This window comes from Acinonyx jubatus, chromosome C1, assembly GCF_027475565.1.
Source record: "Acinonyx jubatus isolate Ajub_Pintada_27869175 chromosome C1, VMU_Ajub_asm_v1.0, whole genome shotgun sequence".
Lineage (NCBI taxonomy): Eukaryota > Metazoa > Chordata > Mammalia > Carnivora > Felidae > Acinonyx > Acinonyx jubatus.
Window position 1 is genome coordinate 6,961,050 of NC_069381.1, and position 15,629 is coordinate 6,976,678.

The 15,629-nt window shown below is 41.5% G+C and overlaps 1 protein-coding gene across 4 annotated transcripts; it reads right to left on the reverse strand.

The window, feature by feature from the left end:
* Positions 1–537: 537 nt before the first annotated feature.
* Positions 538–15,553, reverse strand: LZIC (leucine zipper and CTNNBIP1 domain containing). Of its 4 annotated transcripts, none has more exons than XM_015083130.3 (7): positions 14,920–15,553; positions 8,860–8,968; positions 7,702–7,837; positions 7,334–7,432; positions 5,153–5,248; positions 4,886–4,967; positions 538–3,559 (listed from the first exon to the last, which is right to left on the reverse strand). In XM_015083130.3, exons 1-7 carry the CDS (start codon positions 14,972–14,974, stop codon positions 3,501–3,503), a joined length of 636 nt encoding a protein of 211 aa, XP_014938616.1. In that variant the 5' UTR covers positions 14,975–15,553; the 3' UTR covers positions 538–3,500. The 4 variants fall into 4 exon arrangements, with proteins under 4 accessions (XP_014938616.1, XP_053062791.1, XP_014938614.1 ...); XM_053206816.1 differs by having other exon boundaries at positions 4,786–4,967; positions 14,862–15,553; XM_015083128.3 differs by having other exon boundaries at positions 14,862–15,544.
* Between the last annotated feature and the right edge of the window lie 76 nt (positions 15,554–15,629).

Genomic DNA, 15,629 nt, shown 5'->3' on the forward strand with positions numbered 1-15,629 from the left:
TCATGGGGGTCTGTGGCACTGCTGACAGTTTTAATCTACATATTAATGCTGAAAACATTTTGAGAGGCAAACAAGCGCATTTTTTTTGGCCTTAGTAACGAATATACAGCAAGGGGGAAAAACGGACAGGGAAGTAGCTGAAAAGCTCTAGGCCAAATGGTCTGGGTTTATTTTTCCTGTCATCATTTCAAACTATCCGTTATTCACTGTAGTAAGATGCCATCCAACGGTGGGTTTGTAGTCGTTTATTTTGCCCAAGATGGCTGTTCTTTGGCTGAGTCGTCTTCAAAGAAAGGCCCAACAGGGATGCCAGGGTGGCTCAGTTGGTTAAGTGTCCGACTTCAGCTCAGGTCCTGATCTCATGGTTCGTGAGTTCGAGCTCCACGTCGGGCTCTTTGATGCCAGCACAGAGCCTGCTTCAGACCCTCAGTTGGCCTGCCTGCCCCTCAAAAAAATAAACATAAAAAAAAAAAAAAGGCCTACCTAGCATACCCTTCTTACCATTTACAGGAAGAACAAAGCACTGAAACACAACAATTGTTTTATATTTTTTAAGATTTTATTTTTAAGTAATCTCTACATCCAACATGGAACTCAAACTTACAAGGTCGAGATCAAGAGTTGCACATTCTACAGACTGAGCCAGCCAGGAGCCCCTAGAAACGGTTTTAAATTATTACCTTTCATTAAACTGCCCAGTTGTACACTCGCTCATTGGAATTTACTTCTGCTTCAACCCCAGTTCTTTGAAAAATGCAGGAATTTTTCTCATGAAAATATTAGCTTGACCCAAAGATATCAAAAAGTTAGCTGCCTTAGCATTAGTTATTGCAGTCTGAGACCTCCCGAGAAGTTTAAAAACCCAGATTAAATAATAGCAAAATATGAACAGGAAACCTAGTTTGCAAATCATTTAATAACTATAATTGTATAGAATTTTCAAATTAGTCCCTTTTCAATTCATTTTTTTCTGAATTAAGGACCAAATTTGTGAAACAAAATATATAACATGGCCCTCGAAAGAATTGTTAAATTGTAGATTAGCTCCAATGCAAAACTTCTGTCTGCGTTAAAGAGAGGGAGATCCACAGTAAACCCATGCGGTAGGTGGGTCCTACCTACGGATCCCTATTGAACAGAAGAGGAAGATGAGCCTCAAAAAGATTAAGTAACCTACCAAAGGTCACACGGTCATGAATGACAGTATCTTGCTGGGTACTGCATACTTTGTAACTTTTAAAGGAAGATTAATTTTAAGTTGAGTACTAGTCATTACTTACAAAATGAATACACTAATGTGATTAATGACAAAATATTTCACTGATGTTAGTCTTACAGAAAGTGTAAAGGGAAACCAAAATTAAGGACTCCAGATTCACGTAGGCCCCTCTCAAATACCCAATATTCCTAATTTTCCTTATCCTACTACTGGAGGGGAAAGGGGAATCTTGTTAGGGCTTAAACAACAAAACAAAAAACCCCCAAAACACACGTACACACAGCAATTCCATTCCTGGATATAAAACCAAAGGAACTGAAAACAGGTATTGAAACGCTTAGATACAAATGTTCATAGCAGTACTACTTGCAATGGCCAGAAAGTGGAAAAAGTCCAAACGTTCAAGAGGTAAATGCATAAGCGCAATGTAGTATCCACGCAAGGAAATATTTTCAGCCATTAAAAGGAGTGAAGTACTGATACAGGCTACAACTTAGATTAACCTTGAAAATACGCTAAGTGAAAGAAGCCAGACACAAAAGGTCGCATACCGTATGCTTCCATTGACAGGAATTTTCCAGAATAGGTAAATCCAGAGACAGAAAGCAGATTAGTTGTTGCCGGAGGGCTGGGATGTGGAGGAGGGCACGGGGAGTGACTGCTTAATGGGTGTGGTGTCTCCTTTGGGGTGGTGAAAATGTTTTGGAACTAGATGGTGATGGCTGCACAACATTGTGAACGTACTAAACACCACTGAATTGTACATTTCTGATTTTTATAGGACGTGAGTTTCACCTCAATTAAAAACAATGCAGACTAGGGGTGCCTGGCTGGTTCCGTTGGTAGAGCATGTGACGTTTGATCTCGGGGTCCTGAGTTCAAGCCCCACGTTGGGTGTAGAGATCACTTGAACAAACAAAAATGCAGAATAATGAAATAATGATGACTGACCATAAAATCCTACATGGGTAGCAGGCAATTTGCTTTTTCTTGGTTTGTTACAATTTCAATGAGTTTTTGACCGCTATAAACCAATATATAAAAAGTTACCCATTAAGAGTTCCAAATAAGGCATTAATGAAGCTGAGGTCCCTAATTTGTCCAGTTGGCAGAGCACCTAGTAGAGTTTACAGTATATGAGAAGCTTCAGAAGTGTTTTAATTTGGATAAAGTGCAAAGGAAAAGAAAACTGAGACATACATGAAAAAAATATAAAGTGGCCCAAGCCTAGAAAATAAGCTAGCATATACATATGCATGGGGAAATCTATATATTTGAGCATGCAGAGAAATATAAACACTTGAGAGTATGTTTTTCCTCGTAACTTATTTTGTGTTTCTCCAAAAACAGAAGAGTAAATAATAGTTACAGTCACCACCTACTGGGTTTCAGCAAAGAGGTCACACATGGTGGGGAGGGCTGGGGCGGGGGGCTCTAGCTGCCACTTTCAATTACTTCCCTGGTGAAACAAAGCAGGAGGTTAAGTTACTCCAGGAGACTCTCAACAGGGCTCCCATTGTTCCAAGCTCACAACTGAGGGATACAATGGGCCCCTTTCATATGGAGGCCCTACAGGCTGGAGGAATGGTCCCTTAGTGACAACTTTTTGTTGGGACATGGAATTTTCATAAACACGGACTTGCCCAAATATGTGTTAATTAGTTTTTAAAAACAGCACAAAATAAAGAAATAAAACTCAATGGACACTAAACTGAGAGTCAGGATGCCCGAGTCTTATAAACCAGCTCTGTCTCTGATGTGACTTTCAGCAAGTCAACTTGTTCTTTCTGAGCCTCAGTTTCCTTGATTATAAAATGAAAATGATTTCCAAGATCACTTAAAACTCTAAAATTCTATAAACACACAGGACGTCTATTGATGTTGGTACACTATTCACTCCAACAAGTGGGGATAAATTATGAGCAGAAAAGAATCATTAGTTCACACCTTTTCATTTACTATCAGCACTTAAAACAAGGAGGCTTAATAAAAACAGGCAGAGAGACTGTTTTCTGTTCCTTCTCTCAAACACACAAGACATGATGAATAAGGCCCATTGGGTTCCTCATCCCACCCATCTAGGATCACTCAGGCAAGTAGCCCTGAAGCACAACGAGGAAAGGTATAACCAGAAGCCACAAGTATCTTTTCCGTCACTGTTTCTCAGGTTATCAATGTATTTCAAGAATCTCTTGATTTCTTTGCAATGATTCAAAATCCCTATGAGACAAATGCCATTTACAGCAAGAATGTGATCAATGTCCCAAGCTTCCACACCATGTCATTTTTTTGTTTTTTCGACCTCAAAACTTGCCAATGCAAGAACTTTGTCTCCAGAGCCTAAGGAGAAATAAACATAATAAACAAAGGTTATTTCAAATGCATTTCAAGTTCCATAGCTATTGAAACAGAAAATAAAACTCGCTTCTATAATCAGAGCATTACCCCTAAACTTTCCCAGTACCAATTCCCAACTTCCTTTCCCCTGCACAAATATCTCACACACAGAGGATGATTTATTGGTTACAAATCCTTACTTCAACTTACTTACTTCACTTACTTTATTTTTAAGTAATCTCTACCTGCAATGTGGGGCTCAAACTCACGATCCCAAAATCAAAAGTTGTATGCTCTACACTGACAGCACAAAGCCTGCTTGGGATTCTCTCTCTTCCTCTCTCTCTCTGCCCCTCCCCTACTCACTCTGCCTCACTCTTCTCTCAAAATTAATAAATAAATAAACTTTAAATTAAAAAAAAGAAAAAAAGAAAAGAGTTACATGCTTTACTAACTGAGCCAGCCGGGTGCCCCCTTACTCTAACTTTAAATGTGAAATAGAGGGGCACCCAGCTGGCTCAGTCAGTTGAGCATCCGATTTTGGCTCAGGTCATGATCTCATAGCTCATGAGTTCGAGCCCTGCGTCAGGCTCTGTGCCGACAGCTGGGAGCCTGAAGCCTGCTTCAGATTCTGTGTCTCCCTCTCTCTCTGCCCCTAACCCACTCGCATTGTCTCTCTCAAAAATAAACATTAAAAAAAAAATTTAAAAAAAAATGTGAGATAGAATATATAAAATTTTAGTTTACTTTATATTTAGCTGACAATATTTTTAAAATATTAGACTATATTAATTTATTTTTAATTAAAAAATTTTTTTTCTTAATGTTTTTATTTATTTTTAAGACACAGAGAGACAGAGCATGAGCAGGGAAGGGGCAGAGAGAGAGGGAGACACAGAATCGGAAGCAGGCTCCAGGCTCTGAGCCATCAACACAGAGCCCGATACGGGGCTTGAACTCACAGACTGTGAGATCATGACCTGAGCCAAAGTCGGACACTCAACCGACTGAGCCACCCAGGTGCCCCAATTTAAAAATATTAGGAAATAAACCTAATACGAGGGATTTATAAAGAAAACACTCTGGTTTTACCTCAATTTTTTTTTTTCTTAAGTAGGCTTCATGCCCAGCATAGAGCCCGATGCAGGACCTGAAATCAGGACCCTGAGACCACAACCTGAGCTGAGATCAAGAGTCAGAGTGAGCCACCCAGGTGCCCCTGGTTTTACCTCTAAACTCAAGATAAGGCCATCCTGTTATCTCACTCATGGTATCCATCAATGTGAGCAGTAATGCCTGGACAGCTTTCAGAAATACGAGGAGACTCACCAAGGTCTGTAGACACTTTCTCAAACTGGCTGAGTATAGCACCTGCATTTGCTGACAAGAAGGCCTCATCATCTGCAGTCAGCTAAACAAAACAAAACAAAACAAAACAAAAGCCCGAGAGAGCGGATTCGAATGTTAACAAGAGGTTCTAGGAACCACCTTTAAGAATGTCTCAGGACCACAAACTAGATCACAGCTCACAAAGTTCTATACCAAATACTTTGTACCTTTTCTTTATACCTAATATATTAAATTAAATATAGGTACCTTCTCTCCAAGTTTCCTGAGAGCTGTTAGTATCTCCACTTTCTGTTGAGTGTACAGGCCTCTTTCCAGCTTTCCTACCATGAGATCTCTATCCATCTGAAATGGATGAATGCAAAGAATATGGTACTTAAGTTAAAAACATTGTGTCCAGGGCGCCTGGGCGGCTCAGTCTGTTAAGCATCTGACTCTGGCTCAGGTCATGATTCACAGTTCATGAGTTTGAGCCCCATGTGGGGCTCTTTACTGTCAGTGCAGGGCCCACTTCAGATCCTCTACCCCTGCTCGTGCTTGTTCTCGCTCTCTCAAAAATAAATAAACATTAAAAAACAAAACAAAACATTTTATCCATAAAATCCAGATTTTCAGATCTACTTTTTTTGAGAGCGAGTGAGCAGGGGAGGGGAGGAGAGAGAGGAGGAGAGAGAATCCCAAGCAGACTCTGCACTGTGAGCGCAGAGCCCAATGCAGGGCTCGAACCCACTAACTGCGAGATCACGGCCCAAGCCAAAATCAAGAGTAGGCTGCTTAAGCAGGCGCCCCCAGATCTACTTCTTCTTAAAGAAAAAAGATCCTCTAGCTGATTATTATAAAGAACTATAGAATCAATTCAAGGCAAACATGTCAGAAATACAGTTACACGGTTCTAATAAATCTTTTAAGATTTTATTTTTTAAGTAATCTCTATATCCAACATGGGGCTCGAACTCACAACCCCAAGATCAAGAGTCACATGCTCCACCGACTGAGCCACTCAGGCGCCCCTCAGTTCTAATAAATCTTAATGCTAATCATAACCACTGCCTTGATTATAAACTTTACTGAGGAACTGGTAGGTCAACACCTTCCTTTAGAGAGAAGCTATCCTTAAAGCACTCATTCCCTTAAACTGAAGTGTGGTCTATAGGCTTGAATGAGATAACTGGTATCAGGTCTCCAGGAATGTTGGTTAAATATCACCTCTATCACCAGAAACACTGATAGCCTATAGTATGCCTGGGTACTATTCCATGTGCTTTACACACATTACATGTTACACATAGTATGTGCTTTACGCATATCATTTCATTTAGTCCTTATAACAACCTTAAGAGGTAGGAACTACTATTATCACCTTTTTATAGACGGGGAAACTGAGGCACAAATAGGTTGAATAACATAACTTATTCAACTTCAATAATAATAGTAGTAATATTTACTAAAAAGTTTATTGGGGCACCTGGGTGGCTCAGTTGGTTAAACTTCCAACTTCGGCACAGGTCATGACCTCACAGTTCGTGAGTTTGAGCCCCGTGTCGGGCTCTGTGCTGATAGCTGAGCCTGGAGCCTGCTTTGATTCTGTATCTCCCTCTCTCTCTCTGCCCCCCCCCCCCCATTCGCACTCTGTCTCTCTCTCAAAAATAAACAAACAAACAAAACATTATTAATTGTGTTAAAAACTATTAAAAGTAACTTCCCTAAGGTCACATACCTCCACCATAGAGCAGGGATACAAATCCTGCCAGTCTGACCCAAGTCCATGCTATGCTACTGAATTATCAGTGGTTGTAAATCACTTGTTAATGCCTTAATTATATTCAAGTCTATAAACAGACTTTCTCAAATCCAGGTTTATAGAGATGTTTGAAATTCTTAGATGAGAAAGGCTACATGCACAAAAAGCAATGCCGCTAATGAATTCTAGATGGAATTTCAACTCGGCTTCAGAAATAAATGGTAAAACCTTAAAGTTGGGGTTCGAGTAGAAGCAGTTAGTAGCAATTTAAACTGCCATATGCTGTTTACACCTCTATATTCAATAATTGCTCAAAAGACTAATTTTGTCAGAAAACTGTGGGTTGTGGCTCTCAAATCAACTGATCAATTTTTTTTTTTTGGTAGCTGACTATTTTCTAGAGCAGTTTCAGGTTCACAGCAAATTGTGTAAACATACAAAAATTTCCCGTATCCTCCCTGCCCCCCACTCATGCACAGCCTCCCCATGATTTTTCATCATCCACCAGAGTGGCTCACTGACACCACACAATCCCCCCAAGTCCACAGTCTATACATTAGGATTCACTCTTGGTGGTGGTGTACATTCTCAACTGACCAATTTTTAAACTTCAGACGAACATAATGAGCAAATTCTGGACCTGAGAAAAAAATACGCACAGCAATTAAATCAATGTAAAGAAATTTTACCTCCGCTAACCTTGTCCGAAGTTGACCTGGTTGTTTCTTTGCAAATAATCTGATGACCTCTGGGGTTTTAAAGGCCTGGCTAATAGCTGCCTGGATAGCCTAGGATATAAGAAGGTAAAAACTAAGCCAAATATTCCAATGAATCAGACATTACAGTAATTGACTGATGAGTTTTCAATTACTAACAGGTTGTCTTTGTTCATCAAACACCGTTATAATTTTAGTTTCCGTTTGCTATGCTGTTGTATTGATAAGCAGACACTCATCTGGAAGTTAAACCCCAAAAAAGGGTTTCTATCTTAAATATATTTATAAAAAAAAGGGGAAAAAGACAAACTGTGTCACTAGTGTAAGTAAATTATGCTCACCAGTTGCATTCCACTGAGCTCATCTACCAAAGTCATATTTCCAGACATGATTTTCTTCAGTGAATCATTAAATTCACTTAGTTGCTCCAGAGTTTCCTTTTTGGTTTCTTCATATTCATCTGTATCAAGTTCCTCTCTGAGTACAGCAAACATAGAAAAACAGAGTTCTAAGTGAAAAAAAAAGCAATCTTATATTTGGACTCTAAGACTTCAGATACATATATTTACAAAAAATATACTGAGGGACAAGGCTGAAAGGAAACAACAAAATGCTAATAACGGATGTGTTCAGATGTTAGTCTAATACAGGCGCTTTCCTGCAATGTGGTTACCTTGATAATTAACCATTTTTCTTTTACCAAAATGAGGCACACTTAACAAACCACATAATAACTTCCTTTTAAGCACTCTACGAATCAATGCATAACCTTGGGCAAGACACTTAACACAGCTGAGTCTCATTTTCTTGATCTATAAGCCACAGATAATGATAGTACTACCTTACAGGGCTGCTACGAGCATTAAATGAAATATAGAAAGTGCTTGACACACAACAGGGCTTGACAAAGCAGCCATTTCATTTATGACCATCATTGATGGTAGATAAAATTCTGTGCACCTTGAAATACAATAGCAATGCACCACCTATCGTCTGCGAACGAGGCTATTTTTATTCACTACTCGAACAAGCCATTTATTAAACATTCACTACAAATTCAACGACAGCTACCACTTATTGAGCATCGGCTCCGGGCCAAGTATTGTTTTGGCCCCCCGACTTGAAATATTTACAACAACCTTTCAAAGTAGTTAAAAAAGGCAATGAACGCTTTTGGTCTTTGGAACAGTTGAAGTTGAAAAGACACTAGAAGTTCAAGTGGTATCTTCTCAGCTTGATACCAAGCAGGCCTATTTTAAACACCAAAGAGAAGGTAGGTGTTAGTTATTATTTTCACTTCACACTCAGGGAAATGGAAACTTAAGGGGGTTACCTTTATGACTCCAAGGCCCGCCCTGAGTTTATTTCTCCAACAGACAAAGCACTGTGAAGAACACTACAGGGGAAACCAAAATCACACAGGTGCCTGCACCCAGAGCTTGTAATCTAGCTGCAGAAAAAAGCCACTGGACTGCATAGCAGCATTCAGTTACTCTCACCTGCATTCCTCCAGATCTTGTAATTGCTGCATTAGTCTATCCAACTGTTCTTCTAAATTCTGCTTTAATTTGCTTGTCTCTGTCTTTCCTCTGGAAGCCATTTTGATCTCTAGGAAGAACAATAAGCCCACATACAGTATATATTTGGTTATTTGAAATGATTCCACGTTCCAGTGCAATTCACAATGGGCTATGTTCATTCTGAGCTACAGGTGTGGGAAAGAGAGTTGTGCAAAGAGAATTGCATTTTAGGTATAGAAGTTTAAACTCCTATACTAGTAACACCCCACAAGAATGCCTGGCAGTCTTCTTACCTGACTTGACAAATTAATTAAAAGTCTTCACTATTGGTCCATCGTACTTTAAACAGATTTGATAGTTAAAAACACAATCTTTTAAAAATGTTTACTTATTTTTGAGGGAGAGAGCAGACGCGTGAGCAGGGAGGGGCAGAGAGAGGGGGACAGAGGATCCAAAGCGGATGACAGCAGTGAGCCGGGTGTAGGGCTCAAACTCATGAACCATGAGATCATGACCTGAGCCGAAGTTGGATGTTCAACCAACTGGGCCACCCAGGTACCCCTGAAAACACAATTTTATAAAGAAATAGATTAGGGCTGGGACACCTGGGTGGCTCAGTTGGTTGGGCATCCAACCCTTGCTCAGGTCATGATCTCATGGTTGGTGGGGTTGAGCTCTGCATGGGGCTCTGCACTGCGGAGCCCGATTGGGATTCTCTCTATCTTTCTCTGCCCCTCTCCTGCTTGCATATTCCCTTTCTCTCTCAAAATAAATAAATAAAAACATTAAAAAAAAAAAAAGAAATAAATCTTTTTGCTTTACAAAAAGATTCATTGTAACATTCTTTTTCATTCTTAGTAAGTATTCTCTAGGACTCAGAACATTCCTGGGGCGCCTGGGTGGCTTAGTCAGTTGAGTGTCTGACTTCGGCTCAGGTCATGATCTCGCAGTTTGTGGGTTCGAGCCCGGCATCGGGTTCTGTGCTGACAGCTCAGAGCCTGGAGCCTGCTTCAGATTCTGTCTCCCTCTATCTCTGCCCCTCCCCCATTCATGCTCTGTCTCCAAAATAAATAAACATTAAAAAATTAAAAAAAAAAAAAAAAAGAACACTCTTAGCATTGTCTTGTTGGTTTTATGTGCATTTACCTAATAACTTGCAGGCACTGACAATTTTTGCTGTGAATTTCTCCTTTGGAAATATGCCCCTGGATTATTTTTCTCTTACTGATTTACAGCAGTATGAAGCCTTTGCAGTTATGTTGCAAATATGATCTCATCTCTTGACTTTAAATTTTACTTATTGTTTTTTTTTGTCATAATAAATTATTATTGTTTATTTTTGAGAGAGAGGGTGTGTACGTGCACACGTGTGCGAGCAGGGGAGGGGCAGAGAGAGAGGGAGACAGAGGATTCAAAGCAGGCTCTGCGCCGACAGCAGAGAGCCTGATGAGGGGCTTGAACTCATGAACTGTGAGATCATGACCTGAGCCGAAGTCGGACACTTAAGTTGAGCCACCCAGGTGCCCCAATGATAAATTATTATTTTTAATGGCCAAATCTGTCTTCTTCTTTAAGTCTTATTAGTTTTATGTCCCATGAAGGCAGGCCCTAACCATCTCAAGATTTTAAAAAACACACGATTTTATATTCTAAGACTTACATAAATTTTTCTTTTTACATTCAGTTTTTTTTTTTTTTTTTTGAGACAGAGAGAGAGCAAGTTAGTGAGGGGTAGAGAAAGAGAATCCCAGGAGGGGCAGAGGGAAGGAGGGAGGGAGAGAGGGAAAGAGGGAGAGAGGGAAAGAGAGAGAGAGGGAGAGAGTGAGAAGTGGGCCTCATGCTCACCCGAAGTGGGACTCGAACTCACAAACTGGAAATCATGACCTGAGCCAAAGTCAGTTGCTTAACGACTGGGCCACCCAGGCACCCCTACATTCAGGTCTTTAAGCCACTTCAACTCTTTTTGTTAATGCTATGAAATACGATTCTAACTTCTATTTTCTTTCAAAGGAGGAGTGAGTTGCCCCAACACTGTTTATTAGTCAGTATTTATGCCACTTTTAATGTAGACTCAGTAGAAAGACTCACGTCTGTTTCACTGAGAACATTCTGGTCATAAGACTACCTTGTTATTTTGTCAGCTATAAAGCTGGTACAGTGATAACTGATAGGGAGTTGCCTTTATTATTGCGGAATTTTCTTTCCCCAGTAATTCTTGGCTATTCCTATGCATTTTCTCTTCTGGATGAATTTAAGAATCAGAGTGTCAAGTTCCCTTAAAAATGCAATGAAGGGGTGCCTGGGTGGCTCAGTCGGTCGAGCATCTGACTTCGGCTCAGATCATGACCTCACGGCTCAGCAGGTTGAGCCCTGCATGGGGCTCTGTCCTGACAGCTTAGAGCCTGCAGCCTGCTTCCGATTCTGATTCTGTGTCTCCCTCTCTCTCTGCCCCTCCCCATTTGTGCTCGGTCTCTCAAAAAAAAAAAAATTAAAATTAAAAAAAAAATGCAATTGATTGGGGTGCCTGGGTGGCTCAGTCAGTTGAGTGTCTGACTTCGGCTCAGGTCATGATCTTGCATTTGACGAGTTCGAGCCTGGCATCAGGCTCTGTGGGGAGAGCTCAGAGCCTGGAGCCTGCTTCAGATTCTGTGTCTCCCTCTCTCTCTGCCCCTCCCCTGCTCATGCTCTGTCTCAAAAATAAACATTTAAAAAAAATGCAACTGAAATTTTGAGACGGATTACATTAAAATTAGAGCCTAATATGCAGATCTGTATCCCTGAAATTTGAATCTTCCTGTCAAACAATGTATCACTCCATTTATCTTGGCTTTCTTTCACAATCTTTAAGTTTAAAAGTATTGTTTTGTTAACAAAGGCCTTGAACACTGGCTATTCTTCGACATTTTATATATGTTTTTTGTTAATACTGGGAATAGACTTCTTGTTATTACAATTTCTTTTTTTTTAATGCTTTATTTTTGAGAGAGTGTGAGTGGGGGAGGGGCAAAGAGAGAGGGAGACAGAGGATCTGAAGCTGGCTCTGCACTGAGAGCATTGAGCCCAATTGGGGCTCGAACTCATGAATCGTGAAATCATGACCTGAGCCGAAGTCAGACACTCAACAAATGAGCCACCTAGGCACCCATTATTACAATTTCTAATTATTGCGGGGCACCTAGTTGGCTCAGTTGGTATACCATGCAACTTTTGATCTTCGGGTTATGAGTTCATGCCTGGTGTTGGGCACAGAGATTACTTAAAAATGTTTTTTTCTGATTATTGCTAGTGTAGTGAAAAGCTGCTGCTTTTGGTGTGCTGATACTGTATGCGTTTATTTCAACATTTATAGTCTTTAAGGGGGGCCTGGGTGGCTCAGTTGGTGAAGAGTCTGACTCTTGGTTTTGGCTTAGGTCATGATCTCACAGTTCATGGGTTTGAGCCCTGATGGGCTCTGCACTGGCCTGTTTGGGATTCTTTCTCCTTCTCTGTCTCTCCCCAGAACTCTCTCATTCAACATAAATAAGTAAACTTAAAAACATCAACAACATAGTGTTTAAGTTTTTCCATTTATAAAAATTAAACTCACATTTCTTTCAGGAAACATGTTTTGCTTAATATCAGGTATAATGATTCATCAAAACCTAAATCCTAGGGTAATTTATTAGAGCATTTAAAATTTTCCTACACATAATCACTACCAGATGATCTGGTATGTGAACCTCAATGAAGAGAATTCCTTATGTTATATTTCAAAATAGAATGTAATCAGTGAAAATCTATTCTTACTGCCATAGCTGTTAAAATTGGCTTAAGTCATCTACAGTGATTAATGATACAGAAATATAAACGAGCTACATTATAGCCAGAAGTGTAACTTATTATAGCTGTATGTCATGTATAATGTGTTAGCCAAAAGTCTAATTTATTACAGCTATGCTTCACGTATAATTTCCCCTGGGAAATACACATTTAAATTTTATTTTAGGCTCAGTTGGCTAAGCGCTCACATCACGATCTCATGGTTTATGGGATTGAGCCTCACACTGGAATCTGTGCTGACAGTGTAGTCTGCTTGGGATTGATTCTCTCTTTCCTTTTCTCTTGGCCTCTCCCCTGTTTGCATGTGTGCACTAGCGCTCTCTCTCTGGCTCTCAAAAATAAACATTTAAGTAAATAAATAAATAAATAAATAAGTAAGTAAGTAAGTAAATAGGGGCATCTGGGTAGCTCAGTCAGTTGAGTGTTGGTCTTCGCCTCAGGTCATGATCTCACAGCTCATGGGTTCGAGTCCCGCGTCGGGCTCTGTGCTGACAGCTTGGAGCCTGAAGCCTGCTTCGGATTCTGTGTCTCCCTCTCTCTCTGACCCTCCTCTGCTTGTGCCCTGTCTCTCTCTCGAAAACAAATAAATATTAAAATAAGTAAGTAAATAAACAAATAATAAATAAATAAATTTTCTTTCAGGGGCACCTGGATGGCTCAGGTGGTTGAGCATCTGACTCTGTGATTGTGGCTCAGGTCACAATCTCAGGGTTGTGGGATTGGAGCCCTGAGTTAGGCTCCACACTGAGCCTGGAACCTGCTTGACATTCTCTCTCTCTCTCTCTCTCTCTCTCCCTCTGCCCCTCTCCCCTGCTTGCAAGCTTTCTCTCTCTCAAAAAAAAAAAAAAGTTAAAAAAATTTTACATTTTATATCTGTTGAATTTGCCAGTGAAAGTAAAGCCAAACCTAAAACTGACAGTGTCTTTTCAGGCTCAGTTTCCTACAGTCTAACCATGCTGAACTACTTGCTGTTTCAATTTTAGGATATGTGCAGCTGAAGCGGGCACTACTTGCTATTTCAAAACATGCCATGCACACTTTCATTCTTTTCTTTGAGCATGCTTTTTTTTTTTTTTTGTACCTATCAAGCCCAGGTAATCCATTCTTCAGGGTCTAGCTAAAGTTTCAGCTTCTCCATAATGTCTTTCTTGGTTCCTTCCCAATCACTAAATTGTGAATTATTTGTAACTTGGGATTTTTTTTTTTAATATTTATCTGAGAGAGAGAGAGAGAGAGAGAGAGAATGAGAGAGAGAGAGAAAGAATGAGCAGGCAGGGGGCGCCTGGGTGGCTCAGTCGGTTAAGCGGCTGACTTCCGCTCAGGTCATGATCTCGCGGTCCGTGAGTTCGAGCCCCGCGTCAGGCTCTGTGCTCACAGCTCAGAGCCTGGAGCCTGTTTCGGATTCTGTGTCTCCCTCTCTCTGACCCTCCCCCGTTCATGTTCTGTCTCTCTGTCTCAAAAATAAATAAACGTTAAAAAAAAAAAAATTGAAAAAAAAAAAAAGAATGAGCAGGGGAGGGACAGAGAGAGACAGAGACTTCAAAGCAGGCTCTGCACTGCCAGCTCAAATTCTCACCAGGGGCTTAAACTCACCAAACGTGAGATCATGACCTGAGCGGAAGGTCAACGAACTGAACCACCCAGGCGCCCCTTCTTTATACATCAGCAGCTACAATAACGTTGGGCAGACAGAAGGTCTGGATACATAATTGGTAAATGAATAATGATTGCTTCTTCCATTGCATCTCACATCTTATTCTCTTCTTAGCACTTATTTGTGGCTTAAGTTATATGTGCTTTCATTATAGCACATTGATTATTGGCCTTTCTCTTCAGACTATGAACTCTCAGGAGAAAATGAATTTGATTCCTCTTTTAGCATCCTCAGCACTTAGTAGAGAATAGATATTCAATAACTGGATAAAGTGTATAAGGGCACCAGCTATTTTAAAGAGGTAAAACTATTTTAAGTAAATTTCAGGGAAGATGGGGCACTTGAAAAGCCGCATCCTGGCACTGCTCATTATTTGAAATTTATCCAGAAAGATGAACTCGCTGGCACCACCTAGTAGTCAATAAAGGCGGTGCACCTTTCACAAAACTGCCGAAAAGGGCGCTCAAAACCCGCAATCTGGAGCGGAAGATGCTCGTTTCACGCTCACCTGGCCTCCTAGCACTTTGAACTCCGCACAGTGTGGCCCGGTCCCAAAGTGCATAAACCTCCAACTGTTGAAGTTCCAAGTGTCACAAACTTGACGAAAGCCAAATTGTTCATCAGGGCTACAAGCAGCTCAAAGTTCAAACCACTTGGAGGTGGAGTCGGCTGAGGAATAGGAAACCATCATCAAGTAGTTTCATTTACTTGACATAAACTTGGCCTAAAGCAGTCCAGGTAACTTCCACTTGAGCAGCCTGCGCTCGAAACACACCCTTCCCGTTTCAGGAAGACACCATGGGGAGGAGGAGAGCGGGGCGAGGGAGGGAACCCGTTTTCTCCCTCCACTGTGCCTCGGACGGCCTTTCTGAGACGTTCCCTAGAGAGGTCGCGGGCGTCACTGAGGAAAGCCCGGCACCCCCGCACGCCTGGGGGGAAGCCGTCAAACCCAGAAGCAGGGAAAAGATAAGGGCGGAGGGCACACGTTTTCCCCGCTGGACGTGAGCAGCGTCGGGACCTCAACCATCCGGACGCGTCGGGGAGCAGCTCCGGCCACAGCCCCAAATCCCGTCCCCACGGGGGAGCTTGAAGCTCCCGCACTTGGGTCCTGCGGCGGCCAGGCTCGACTAGGCCCCACCTGCCAGCAGGGGTCGCCGGGAACCCCCGCCGCCGAAACTCTTCCGGCTCCCCCCAGACCAGAAACCGAACAACCTCCCGGGGCCCTCCGGGTCCCCTCGGCGCCCCCTCGGCGCCTCCGCCACCGCGTCGGTCCCAA